Genomic DNA, 13,050 nt, shown 5'->3' on the forward strand with positions numbered 1-13,050 from the left:
GGGATGGTCACGCCGCAATCCCTTCTCCTCCATTCTCCTCTCGGGATCTTGGGCACGCACGCACACGCGCCCGGCGTGAGTTTTAAGCCACCGGGTCCAGGACACGAACCGCGGTCGACTACGTGGGAGTCCAGCGACATAGCCATTACGCTAACTGCTGGTTCCCCAATCATCTATTTTTGGACATTTGGGTTGATCCTATGTCCTAGCAATTGTAAATAATGCTGAAATATACTTGATGTGTAAGTGTTTTTCCAACTGAGGGCTTTTCTATCCTTTGGGTAAATACCAAAGAGTGGAATTACTGGGTCGTGTGGTAGTTCTGTTGGTAGGTTTCTGTGGAATCTCCATATCATACTCCAAAGTGGTTGTATTAATTTGCATTTCCACCAACAGGTAGGAGAGTTCCCTTTTCACCACAGCCTTGCCAGTGCTTACCATTATTTATTTATTTAATTTTAACCATTCCGATTGGGGTTAAGTGGTATCTCATTGTGGTTTTGATTTGCATTTCCTTTATGATAAGAGATGTCAAGCATGTTTTTATATGCTTTTGGGCTGTTCATATATCTTCTTCAGAGAATCATCTATTCAGTTCACTTTCCCATCTTTTAATGGGATTGTGTGTGTGTGTGTGTGTGTGTGTGTGTGTGTGTGTGTGTGCATAAGCTACTTGAGTTTCCTGTATCTTCTGGTTATCAGTCCCTTATATCTGAGGTATAGTTTGCAAATATGTCCTCCTACTTTGAGGGTTATCTTCTCACTCTACTTATTGTTTCTTTTGCTGTGCAGAAGCTTCTCAGCCTAATGTAGTCCCATTTGTCTATTTTTAGGACTATTGCCTGTGCTTTGGAGGTCTTCTTTAAGAAGTCCTTGCCTACTCCAAAGTCTCCAAGAGTTTTCCTGTGTTTTTCCTCCAAACATTTTTATAGTTCAAGGTTTTATTTTTAGATCTTCAATCCATTTGGAGTTAATTTTTGTTAGTGCTGAGAGATAAGGATCCAGTTTCATTCTTCTGCAGATGGATATCCAGTTCTTCCAGTACCATTTGCTGAAGAGATTTTCTTTTTCTCACTGAATTGCCTTGTGCCTTTTGTCAAGGATAAATTGGCTGTATGTTTTGAGGTTATTTGGGGATTCTCAATTCTCTTCCACTGGTCTACCTGCCTGATTTTGTGCCAATACCATGCTGTTTTAATTAACACAGCTTTGTAATATGTTTTGAGGTGGGGAGGTGAGATGCCTCCTACTTTATTCCCCTTGCATAGTATTGCTTTGGATGATGATGGTGATGCATGCCATTTTATGCTTCCAGAAAAATTTTGTAATTGCTTTTTTATTTCTGCTTCTGTGAGAAATATCTCTAGTAGTTTGATTGGGATTAAATTAATTTGTAGATTTATTTGGGTAGGACTGACATCTTGATTATATTAATTCTTCCAATCCAGAAACATGGGATGTTTTTCCACTTTTTGTATAATTTTTAATTTAATTTCTTTCTAGTGTTTCATAGTTTTCCTTGTAGAGATCTTTGGTGTCTTTGGTAAGGTTTATTCCTAGATATCTTATTGGTTTTGTGGCTATTGTAAATAGGATTTCTTTCTTCAGTTCTGTCTCAGTTTGTCCGTTGTTGGTGTATAAAATTGCTATAGATCTTTGTATGTTGATTTTGTATCCTACCACTTTACTATATTCATTTATCACTTTTAGGAGTTTTTCTTTTGCATATTCTTTTGGATTTTCTATGTATAGCATCATATCATCTGCAAATAGAGATAACTTTGTTTCTTCCTTTCCTATTTAGATGCCTTTTACTTTACTCTCTTGTCTAATTGCATTGGCTAAAACTTCCAGCACTACGTTAAAAAACAGTGGAGAAAGTGGGCAGCCTTTTCTTTTTCCAGTTTTTAGTAGAAAAGCTTTCAGCTTTTCCCCATTCAGTATGATGTTAGCTATGAGTTTTTCATAGATGGCTTTTATTGTGTTAAGGGATGTCCCTTCTATGACGATTTTGCTGAGAGTCTTTAACCATGAAGAGATGTTGTTATTTTATCAAATGCTTTTTCTCCAACAATTGATATGGTCATATGGTCTTTATCTTTCCTTTTGTTAATGTGATGTATTACATTTATTGTTTTGCATATGTTGAACCATTCTTGCAAACCTGGAATAAAGCCTACTTGGTCATGATGTATGATATGTTTAACATGTTGTTGAATATTATTGCTAGTATCTTGTTGAGAATTTTTGCATTGTATTCATCAGGGATTAAAAAGTTCAGATTTTTAAAAAGTAATTCACCCAGTTTAAAGATTCTTATTTTGAAATGATTTTTCTGGAGTTAATTTGGACTATAAGGCACTTGGAAGCCCCATAGACCTAGTCCCCTCCTGGTCGTCTTGCCCTGTGAACTGATTCCCACTGTTACACTGCTGTCCTTTTCCCGCAATGCTTCCCCTGTCTAGACCCCCAGGTGCTCCCCTGGGCTCACCTCCACCCTCCATGCCTCACCTCTTTAGAGAATCTGACTAGACCACTGGTTTGTCTCTATCACTGCCACATTCAGGAGCTTTCGAGAATGTCACTGCTACTCTCCAGGGTAGGGAGGCATCCAAGAAGGAGACCCCAGGAGGAAGGAAAAGCTGGGTGGCCCTTCCTTGAGCTTCCATCACTGAGCAACCCCTACCTGGAGTCCTGAAGCCCTTGTCTGGCCCTTGACCTGAGCACAGAGCTGATGAGGGGAGCACAGGGACCCAGAAGAGACCAGCATGGGTGAGGTAAAACAGTCATGCTCCTCTGAAAACACACCTGGGGAGCCATGGGTATTACTCCAGAGAACTCGCCATACCTTGACGTCTCAGACATTTCCCTAGATAACCCCAAAAAGTATCTATGCTGATTGAAGAACAGGACAATGTCAAATACTCTCTTGTTACCTCTGTCCAATAGCTTACCCATTGTCTTCCAGAAAGTGCCTGATGAGAGCCCACAAAGTAACGAAAACAGCTGGAGAACCTGAGGATTAACAACAAAGGGAGAAAAGGAGAAAGGTCTCGATTTTCAACACACATTTGATGACCTGGACAACTGATTACCTTAACCAAGGTACTGAGCAGGTGCCAAAGTTTGGGTTCCATGGAAAACTCTTTGCCATCTTGTGAAAATGTACAGTAATGTGCTTCAAGGGTGAGGCAGGGCCAGAAAGCCACCAGGTGTTAGAGGACTCATGGGAGCCTGCGACAGACTCCAGAGGCCTTATGCCGACAAGGAGAGAGGGCACTGGGACCCCCTTCTTGAACTAGAATATGCCTGACAGTGGGGAGGGGGGTAGTGAGTGCACACAGGCTGTGGGAGAAGCATCAGTTTTATTCAAATATTGGCTTATAAAAGGCTTAGTCATTTAACTAATAAAATAAGCCACCACTGTCAATAGTTAAACAAAAACTCATTTTGGATTAGAGAAGAGAAAGTGCACATTTAAACGATAAACCACAAGAACATTTCCTGACTTCTGTTTTTAAACTTACACGTTTATCTCTAGTTCCCCTTGAAGCCCCTCCAAGATGATAGTAAAGACATAGAAGAGGCACAAGCCCGTAAGCACAAAGACCGGAAGGGAAGGGTAGTGTGGATGAGCAATGCCAACACATTTGGGGACACGGAGCACTGGCAGAGGAGTGGAATCTGATGTCCTGAGCCAAGAAAACAGAAATACAAGTGCTGCAAGGAGTGACACCACACGGAGAGCACCAAGAGCATTCAGGGACTCGGGGCACAGGGTACCTACCCTAGGAGGCAGGTGTTAGGGTGGGCTGGAGCAGCAGGTTGTTTTGGAAGTTTGGATAAGAGGAAACCACACAGGGCTAGCCAGTGGTGTGGTGGTGAAACATACATTCTGAGAAGCTGACTCACATGGGAAGGTTCCTGGTTCAAGTCTGGAAGCCTCCCTGAGTACATCAGGTGCACACGTGCCCTGATCCAGGGTTGATGAAGGCTAGGGGTGGATCATGGCTTCAGGGCCTCATTTTCTCTCTCTTTCTCTATCTCTCTATCTCTAGCTCTCTCACTGATGAAGAAATAAATAAATAAACTTTAAAAATAAAAGAACTAGATAACTACAGATGGCCAACACCATCCTCAGGAGACCAAATAGTGTATCTCCAGCGGAGCTCATTCTTGGGAGGGACAAGCCAAGAGATAGAGGGAGGGGTGCTCAGCTGCACACAGGAATGAAGTGACCATCTCCACCTGTGTTGTCCAAAATGGTGGCCACTCGCCTCACATGGCTACTGAGCAGCTGACACGCGTCTGGCCTTGGTTGAAATGTGCTGTTGGTGCAAAATAGATACCAGATTTTGAAGATTTCGTATGAATAAAAGAAGGTGCACTATCTCTTCAATATTTATACCACTTATATTTACATAGGAATGATACTATTTTGGTTATGGTGGGTAAAATAGAATCAATGATTGAACTTATTTTCACCTGTTTCTTTTTTGTCATGTCTCCTAGAAAATTTTAAGTCGTCTGTGTGGTTCGCATTCAGTTTCTAATGGACGTGCTCATCAACACTCTGGACAGCAAGAGCTTGATTTTCAGAACCCTAGCAGCCAGGATTCTACCCCTCACCTCAGCCTGGAGATGAAAGGATTCTTCTCTGAAGGAAGTGAACAACTCGGGACAAAGGGTCTATAGATAGGGATGCTGAGGACACAGTGGTCACCTCCAGTCTCCCTTAAGAGAGGATCCCTCCTCCCCCACAGAGCCTTCATCAGCTCTGAAGCGACTCATTCTTAAATATGAACATATGCCCAAAGTCAGCAACATCTGATAGGGACCAAAACAATCAGAGACAAGGAACTTAGAGGAGAACAAGACCACAGAGAGGGCAGGCGGAGACTGAACAACACAACTCAAGGGAGCAGCATCAGAGAGAGAAGAGAAATGATAGCATCTTTGAGGCTGGAACAGGGCACTGGGAGAGGCAAAGAGGGCTTAAGATAGCATCTTCGAGGCAGCAACAGGGCACTGGGAGAGGCAAAGAGGGCTTAGAAATGGAGTACGTGAAAACCAAAACAAACAGTTCAACAGATAGGGTAGAATATACAGACTAGGAATTTTCCAGAAGGCAGAACAAAAAAATAGAGGCATGAGAAATGTGTGTGTGTGGGGAGGTGGATTAGAAAATCAGAGGCAGATCCCTCTACATGCACCATCTGATTAAAAGGAACTTTAGAATGGAGGATAAATAAAAGCTGGAGGGGGAAAAATGATTAAATAGATGATATAAAAACATGTGGAGAAATGAAAGACTTGAGTTTCCCATGAAAGGGCCATGATGTGTCAGCAAAATGAACCAAAACAGACCCACATCAAAGCACATCCCTGTGACATTGCACAACCAACAGAAGCTCCCGTATATATGAAAAGATGCGTAAAAAGGCTTGGGAAGCAAAAATGGCCTGGCACTTCTCATAGTACCAGATGCCAAAACCTAAGGCCTTCAGGAGCCACGTGGTGCCACAGTGGTAACACAACTGGACCCACAGGGGAAGGTACTGGCTTCACATCCCAGGACCTCTCTGAGCATACCAGGCATGCGCCTGTGATCTGGGCCAGCTGAGACTTGGAGTGGACAGCAGCATGAAGACCTTGTTGGGGAGTGCCTGTCATTCTCTCTTTGAAGAAAAATAAATTTAAAACACAAAGCAAAACCACAAGACCTTCAAACTTTGCATAAATGTTTCATGCTCATTAAAAGACAAATTAGGTGTGAAAGTTAAACCAAGATATTTTCAAATATGGAATGTAACAATGGTCCTCCCAGTCACTCTTCATTAAAAAGATACTGGGGAACCAGCAGTTAGCATAATGGCTATGTCGCTGGACTCCCATGTAGTCGACTGCAGTTCGCATCCCGGACCCGGTGGCTTAGAACTCACACTGGGCACGTGTGCGTGTGTGCCCAAGATCCCGAGAGGAGAATGGAGGAGAAGGGATTGCGACGTGACCATCCCCCCTGGGGGTGATTTCTCGCTTTCTGTCTCTATGTCTCTCTCTATCTGTCCGGCGAGCGCACGCGCCCTATAGCAAAAACCTCTCCAAAATAAAATAAAATAAATAAGAAGCGATTCTTTTTGCAAAGTTTTATGGATGGTGCATACTCACTGAAGCAACCTATCTCTGTGGAACCATTACAAACTGATGCAGGGGTCATCACCTTTGCATGAGAAAGGCTTCTCGCAGAGGGAGGGGCTTTTTAGGCCTTCTAAAACCCCTTCTCCGGTGCCTCACAGGCAGACAAATCATGAAGGAAGTCACCACTGTTGCTCAATACCCAGTATCCAGCATGGACCCTGGCATATAGTAACTGCTCCGTAAATATCTGAGGGAAAACAAAAGCTGTCACTGTTTTACTTACAATAATGTAACCTCTTAAAAACCTGTTTCAGGGAACCAGCAGTTAGCGTAATGGCTATGTCGCTGGACTCCCACGTAGTCGACTGCAGTTCGTGTCCCGGACCCGGTGGCTTAAAACTCACGCCGGGCGCGTGTGTGTGCGTGCCCAAGATCCCGAGAGGAGAATGGAGGAGAAGGGATTGCGGCGTGACCATCCCCCCGGGGGGTGATTTCTCGCTTTCTGTCTCTATGTCTCTCTCTGTCTGTCTGGCGAGCGCACGTGCCCTGCAGTGAAAATCTCTCCAAAAAAAAACCTGTTTCAGAGGCCCAGCTGCGGTAGTATGTGCTGGATGCTGCTACTTGTCAAGCTGAGGCCGCGTGGGAGGCACTGGGTTTGATTCCAGGCCCAGCCTAAAATGGTAGGCATGGCAGGGTGGTGCATACCTATGATCCCAGCTACATGGGAGGCTGAAGCAAGAAGATCATCATATAGCAAGAAGCTATCTAAACAAATAAGCAAACAATTACACCACACAAACAACAACAACAATAAAAAAATCTGTGGAAGGGACAGTCCTGTAGACTGGTGCTTAAGAGAGCCAGATCCCACATGGCTGACTGTGGTTTGAATCTAGGCTCCATCAGCTTGTAAATATGCCAGGCATTTGTGTGTGCATGCCCCAAATCCTGACAGGATGTATAAATAGAGCAGAAGGATTACAGCATGCCCACCCTCCGTTGAGGGGTGCTTTCTTCTTCCCTCTTTTTCTTTCTGTCTCTCCATCTCCCCAGTGAGCACACATGGCCTCTGACAATTTAAAACAAAAACAACAACAACAACAACAACAAAAAACTGTGGCAGAGGTATTATCATAATGCAACTTTTTCTCCCTACTAGACTACAAATTCCTTGGTTAATAAAACTAGTACTTTTTTCTTTTCTTTTGCTAGTAGTTTTGTAATCTCTGAGCACCAAGAAGTGCTCAAAGAATGTGATCTCGATATATATGGGGAAACTGCCTATTTTTTTTCCTTTACATTTATTTACTTCCTCCATGAGTGAAAGAGACAGCACCCCTATCAGGGTCTTGGCACTGCAATCCACCCCAGCCTCCACGGATGCCAGAAATGAGTAAGCACATGCAGATGTACTCAGGGAGGTCTTCAGACAGGAACTCGGCACCATCCCCTGTAGATCGCCCTCACAGAGTGTTGTGTTTTACTGCTGCACCACCACCTGGCCCTCAGCTGCCCATTTTCATCCTGCTTAATCCTGGCAGATTTAGGATTCAGAGTTCAGTGCATGGGACTTCAGCTTGGGTGCTCTGGGGGCAGAGTCACCTGCACAAGACAAGTCTCTGCTCCCCAGGCACTCGGGCTGCTGGCCTAAGCAGACATCTGTATTGCCCTGCGAGCACCTGCTGGCCAAGGTCATGTGCTAATCAAGCTGCCAAGTTCAGAGGCAGGAGTGCTCGGTGAGCTCTGCCAGCTCGAGCAGCTCCCCTGATGGTACTGTGGTTTGAATCTAGGCTCCATCAGCTTGTAAATATGCCAGGCATTTGTGTGTGCATGCCCCAAATCCTGACAGGATGTATAAATAGAGCAGAAGGATTACAGCATGCCCACCCTCCGTTGAGGGGTGCTTTCTTCTTCCCTCTTTTTCTTTCTGTCTCTCCATCTCCCCAGTGAGCACACATGGCCTCTGACAATTTAAAACAAAAACAACAACAACAACAACAACAAAAAACTGTGGCAGAGGTATTATCATAATGCAACTTTTTCTCCCTACTAGACTACAAATTCCTTGGTTAATAAAACTAGTACTTTTTTCTTTTCTTTTGCTAGTAGTTTTGTAATCTCTGAGCACCAAGAAGTGCTCAAAGAATGTGATCTCGATATATATGGGGAAACTGCCTATTTTTTTTCCTTTACATTTATTTACTTCCTCCATGAGTGAAAGAGACAGCACCCCTATCAGGGTCTTGGCACTGCAATCCACCCCAGCCTCCACGGATGCCAGAAATGAGTAAGCACATGCAGATGTACTCAGGGAGGTCTTCAGACAGGAACTCGGCACCATCCCCTGTAGATCGCCCTCACAGAGTGTTGTGTTTTACTGCTGCACCACCACCTGGCCCTCAGCTGCCCATTTTCATCCTGCTTAATCCTGGCAGATTTAGGATTCAGAGTTCAGTGCATGGGACTTCAGCTTGGGTGCTCTGGGGGCAGAGTCACCTGCACAAGACAAGTCTCTGCTCCCCAGGCACTCGGGCTGCTGGCCTAAGCAGACATCTGTATTGCCCTGCGAGCACCTGCTGGCCAAGGTCATGTGCTAATCAAGCTGCCAAGTTCAGAGGCAGGAGTGCTCGGTGAGCTCTGCCAGCTCGAGCAGCTCCCCTGATGGTCTGATGGGCAGACAGGGCGCTGGCACATAAGGACTTAGACAAGCAGAAAAGGCAGTGGTGGGCACTGCTGGCAGGGACACTTCTTAATTAAAGGCACCAGGAAGAAACCAGATAAAGCTAATGACTGTTACACATGACGATTTCGGTGAGTTACTCACAGGAACCTGGCTCTCTGTCTAGAACTCAGTGGGCAACTTGTGTATGTTTATCATGTGAACAAAGGATGGCTGAATGGATGACAAGGTAGATGATGGGTGGATGAATGGACAGATGGATGTGTATTAATAGTAGGATGAAAGTTAAAAAACCTTAGAAATAGCCCGTTCTAACTCATTCTCTGTTCCTTAATGACTGAATAACTAAAACAGTAATTTATAAAAATAGGGGCTTCTTCGGCTCACAGTTTAGAGGTCCAAGGTCCAGGTAGAACACCTGGTGAGGGCTGCAATGCTGATGGATAGCATGGTGGAGGACATTACACGGTAAGAGAGTGGGGGCTTATGTCTGTGTCTCCTTACAAACTCATGAGCATCCTATCATGGGGGAGACCCTGATTTAATCTTCCAAATTCATAATCTTCAGATTAATGTTTTATCCTCATAAATCTATCACAACCAAATGTTAACACATGGATTTTGGAAAGATACATTCAAACCACAGCACAGGCCTTGGTTCAAGTCCTGAATCTGTCTACAATGCGAGTTGAACATGTTATGTCACCGTTCTGAGCTGAGGTCTCATAGGCCTGCACAGGTTGCTGTAATGGCTAAATAACACACAGAAAGTGCCAACCCCAATGGCTGGCACACAGTAAGTGCTCCAGAAATGAGAGCTGCAGGGGTCAAGGCACAGTGGAAGATTCAATGTTCTTCTGCCAGGCTGACCTCCCGGGAGGGTTCTGGGTTCACATCTGGAGACCTTCCTGAATACACTGGGCATACTCATGCCCATGACCTAAGGCCAGCTGAGCCACGGGGTAGATGATAATATCAAGACCTTGTTTGGAGCGTTGTCCTTCTGTCTTTCTCTATCTCTTTCTATCTCTCTAGCTCATTGAAGAAAGAAAATAAATAAACTATTTTTTAAAATTTAAAAAAGGAAATGAGAGTTGTGTCCCAGCCTTGGTGGTATGGTTAGTGGCATACTGAACTGCAATCTTGGAAGTTACATGGCTGACAGGAGTTTCCAATACCAAGTCAACCTGAAAACATGCCAGGTGCACACACATGCCCTAGATTCTGATGAGCTGGAGGGCTGCGTGGAGGGAATCACAGCTCGACAAGATCCTGTTAAGGGTATCTGTCTTCCTCTTTCTCTTTCATGTGCATGTGTGCACATACCCTCTCTTATAAATAAAACAAATACAGTTTTAAGAAAAGAAACAAACAAAAATTATTACATCTCCACTGAGCAGAAAGGAAAGGAGGGAGAGATATAATGGGAGCCAGAAATGGGATGTCTTGCTATCATTTCCCCATTTTCCCAGAAACTGAATCCTGAATTTCCTTTGGGAAACCATGTGGTTTGAGTAACGTAAGCCAATCAGTATAGTCCATTCTCTCAGAGCTCTGATTGGTTCAGGCATGTGTATGGTATTTAAATGGTCTAAGCAGAGTGAACCTCAGAACATTTGCCAGGAATGCTGTGACCCAGTCTCCTTCTTTCTCTCATTGGAGCTGGGAACAACCAAGCCTATAGCCCAGTAGTTGCTGTCGGTTACATGGGGAACACCACCTAATGATACAGCTGGGTACAAAAGGCAAGGTGGAGACAGAAAGGAATTGTAAAGCTGCTGAGTTGAGCCTTATCTGAAGTTGGTGATCCCTGGACTTTTTGTTTCTATAACTCAATTTCTTTTATGTTTAAAGTCTATATGTTATAGTTTAGATAACAGCTTGTCTCCCAGAGTTTCATGTTTTGGAATTTGGTCTCCAATGGTATTGTGATATGACTTTTTTTTTTTTTCCTAATTCATGATAGAGCACATCAAGAGAGGGGGAGCACCTTCCATCGGGTCTGGCCATGCTGTGATCCCTTCCGTCCAGCCCTCCAGCCCATCAGATTGTGAGCACTCATGCATGTGCCCAGCATGTCTCAGGCTGATTGGGCTGAGGTTTCCAGCTGTAGTTTCCATGTGAGATCCAGCTTCTCTTGAGCATACATTACCACCATGCCACAGAGTCAGGTGTAGTGAGACCTTTAAGAGGTGAGGTCTGGGACCAGCAGTTGGCATAATGGCTGTGTCACTGGACTCCTATGTAGTCGACCGTTGTTCGAGTCCTGGACTTGGTGGCTTAAACTCACACTGGGCACGTGTGCGTGCATGCCCAAGATCCCAAGAGGAGACTAGAGGAGAAGGGATTGCGGCATGGCCACCCTCCCCCAACCCCCCCCCAAGGGGGCGATTTCTCACTTTCTGTCTCTCTGTCTCTTTCTGTCTTTCTGGCAAGTGCATGTGCCCTATAAAACCTCTAAAAAAAAAAAAAAAAAAGAGGTGAGGCCTAGTGAGTGGCATTTGGATGATGAAGGTATCACTCTGGTGAATAGATTAATGCTGTTCTGTGAGGGCTAGAGTGAGGTCTAACTCTTGTGAGAAGTGACTAGTTACCATGTAAGCAGGTTGTTATTTTAAAAGATGGCCTCCCCAGGTCTCTCTGCATGGGCCCGCCAGCCTCTCCACTTCTCCTGGTCATCTTGTGACCTAGGAACAGAAGCCAGCCTCATGCTAGCCTCATGCCTTTGGACTTTCCAGCCACCAGAATGCATCTCAATCTTTAGAAACCTTCCAGTCTCGGGAATTTCTGTTACTAACACAATAATGGACGAAAACATTCTCTAAGCCGGATTTTCTGAGGCCAGCAGTCAAAAACCATCCTGATATACAAAGGAAACAAGAAAGCAAATCTACGAATGGACTAAGGAAGATGAAACGAGTGTTGGGTGGCACCAAATCATAAAAAGCTTCAAAAGCCAGAAATTGGTGTTAAATTTTAGCCATGATTTTCTATTTGACAGAGAAACAAATTTAGACCAGAAGGGTAAACTTCAAGCAACCGTCTAAGATTACATAGGTTAGTTAAGCATAGAGCTGGAAGCAGAAACCAAATCCTCCGAAATCTCAACTCAGTTCCCTTTCCCACAAAGCATGTGGATTAACATACCCCATCCAAGGGCGACAAATCCCTGGAGGCACTTCCTTTCTGAGAAGAAGGAGATGACGAGAAGTGTGTGCAGGTAGAGACCTTCCACCAGCAGCCAGGCATAGTTGGCCATGATGCAGTACTGGAAGAAAACCATGACCAGCTTACAGCCCACCTAGACAGAGAGAAGTAGGTGAGTCCAGGCTGAGGCTGGGGGCTCCCCTCCAGTGGCTAGACCCAAAAGAAGCATCAGGGTATTGTTGGGGGTCAAGAGCCAGGCCACGAGTAAGCCTCTGGGGTTCAAGACCCTCTCCTGTGGCCTCCTTCTGTCAGAAGACCAAACCACAGAATTCTGTAGAGAATGGAATTCTTGAACCAGTAGGTCCAGTCAAGATGGTAAGTGAGCCAGCAAAGAAGCAGGATCTAGATTCAATTCTGGAAGTTGCTGCAAGGCTAGATGAGAAAGACACTTCTCTCTCTCTTTTTAGAGAGAGACTTTTGCTATAGAGACAGAGAGGCAGAAAGTGAGAAATCACCCCCCCAGGGAGGATGGCCACACTGCAATCCCTTCTCCTTCATTCTCCTTTCAGGATCTTGGGCATGCCTGCACACACATCCAGCATGAGTTTTTTGTTTTATTTCAATTTATTAATTTGCATTCATTCACTTTACATCATTACAGTATACAAAATGAGATTTTCCACCCAGAGTACACTGTATATTGTCTCAATCAAGCACATCAACAAACATGTTATTGTCAGCAAATAATTTTTCATTTCTTGTTTTCTGTATGTTTTGCCTTTTTTTCCCCCATCCTTGATTCTCTATATCTTACCCTCTGCTATCTCCCACTCTCCTCCCACACTGTCTCTGGTATCTATGTTTGCTTTCTATACTGTTTTCCGCCCACATTTTATTGAATTACTAAAGACCTTAATTAATCTAAATATTTTCATAGCAAACACAGGTGATATATACATTTCCATGAACACAAGTCTAACTTTACGCATCCTATAAAGTAGCACTTAGCTGGGGCTATATCTCTTACTGCAGTCATTGAATAGATTTTTTTTTTCCTGAAACTTTTTTTTTGTAACTTTATTTAC

At 44.3% G+C, this 13,050-nt stretch overlaps 1 protein-coding gene and 1 long non-coding RNA gene across 10 annotated transcripts in view; one reads left to right on the forward strand and one right to left on the reverse strand.

The window, feature by feature from the left end:
- The window catches only part of LOC114006353 (uncharacterized), a 23,914-nt gene extending 18,922 nt beyond the window's left edge, over positions 1 to 4,992 (forward strand). Inside the window, exons 1-3 of one of the 2 annotated variants that reach the window (XR_003548080.1) lie at positions 2,736 to 2,777; positions 2,969 to 3,105; positions 4,513 to 4,992. This is a non-coding gene — a long non-coding RNA (uncharacterized LOC114006353). Of the gene's footprint in view, positions 1 to 2,735; positions 2,778 to 2,968; positions 3,106 to 4,512 lie in introns of those variants that run through there. The other variant, XR_003548079.1, reaches the window with a different exon arrangement.
- The window catches only part of SCTR (secretin receptor), a 119,639-nt gene that overhangs the window by 33,357 nt on the left and 73,232 nt on the right, over positions 1 to 13,050 (reverse strand). For all 8 annotated transcript variants that reach the window (XM_027768704.1, XM_027768703.1, XM_027768701.1 and 5 more), the window contains 2 exons: positions 11,966 to 12,119; positions 2,955 to 3,015 (listed from right to left, as the gene is read on the reverse strand). In XM_027768704.1, coding sequence (XP_027624505.1) covers positions 2,955 to 3,015; positions 11,966 to 12,119 — 215 coding nt within the window. The remainder of the gene's footprint in view (positions 1 to 2,954; positions 3,016 to 11,965; positions 12,120 to 13,050) is intronic.

Source organism: Tupaia chinensis, unplaced genomic scaffold (assembly GCF_000334495.1).
Source record: "Tupaia chinensis unplaced genomic scaffold, TupChi_1.0 Scaffold147282_1, whole genome shotgun sequence".
NCBI lineage: Eukaryota > Metazoa > Chordata > Mammalia > Scandentia > Tupaiidae > Tupaia > Tupaia belangeri.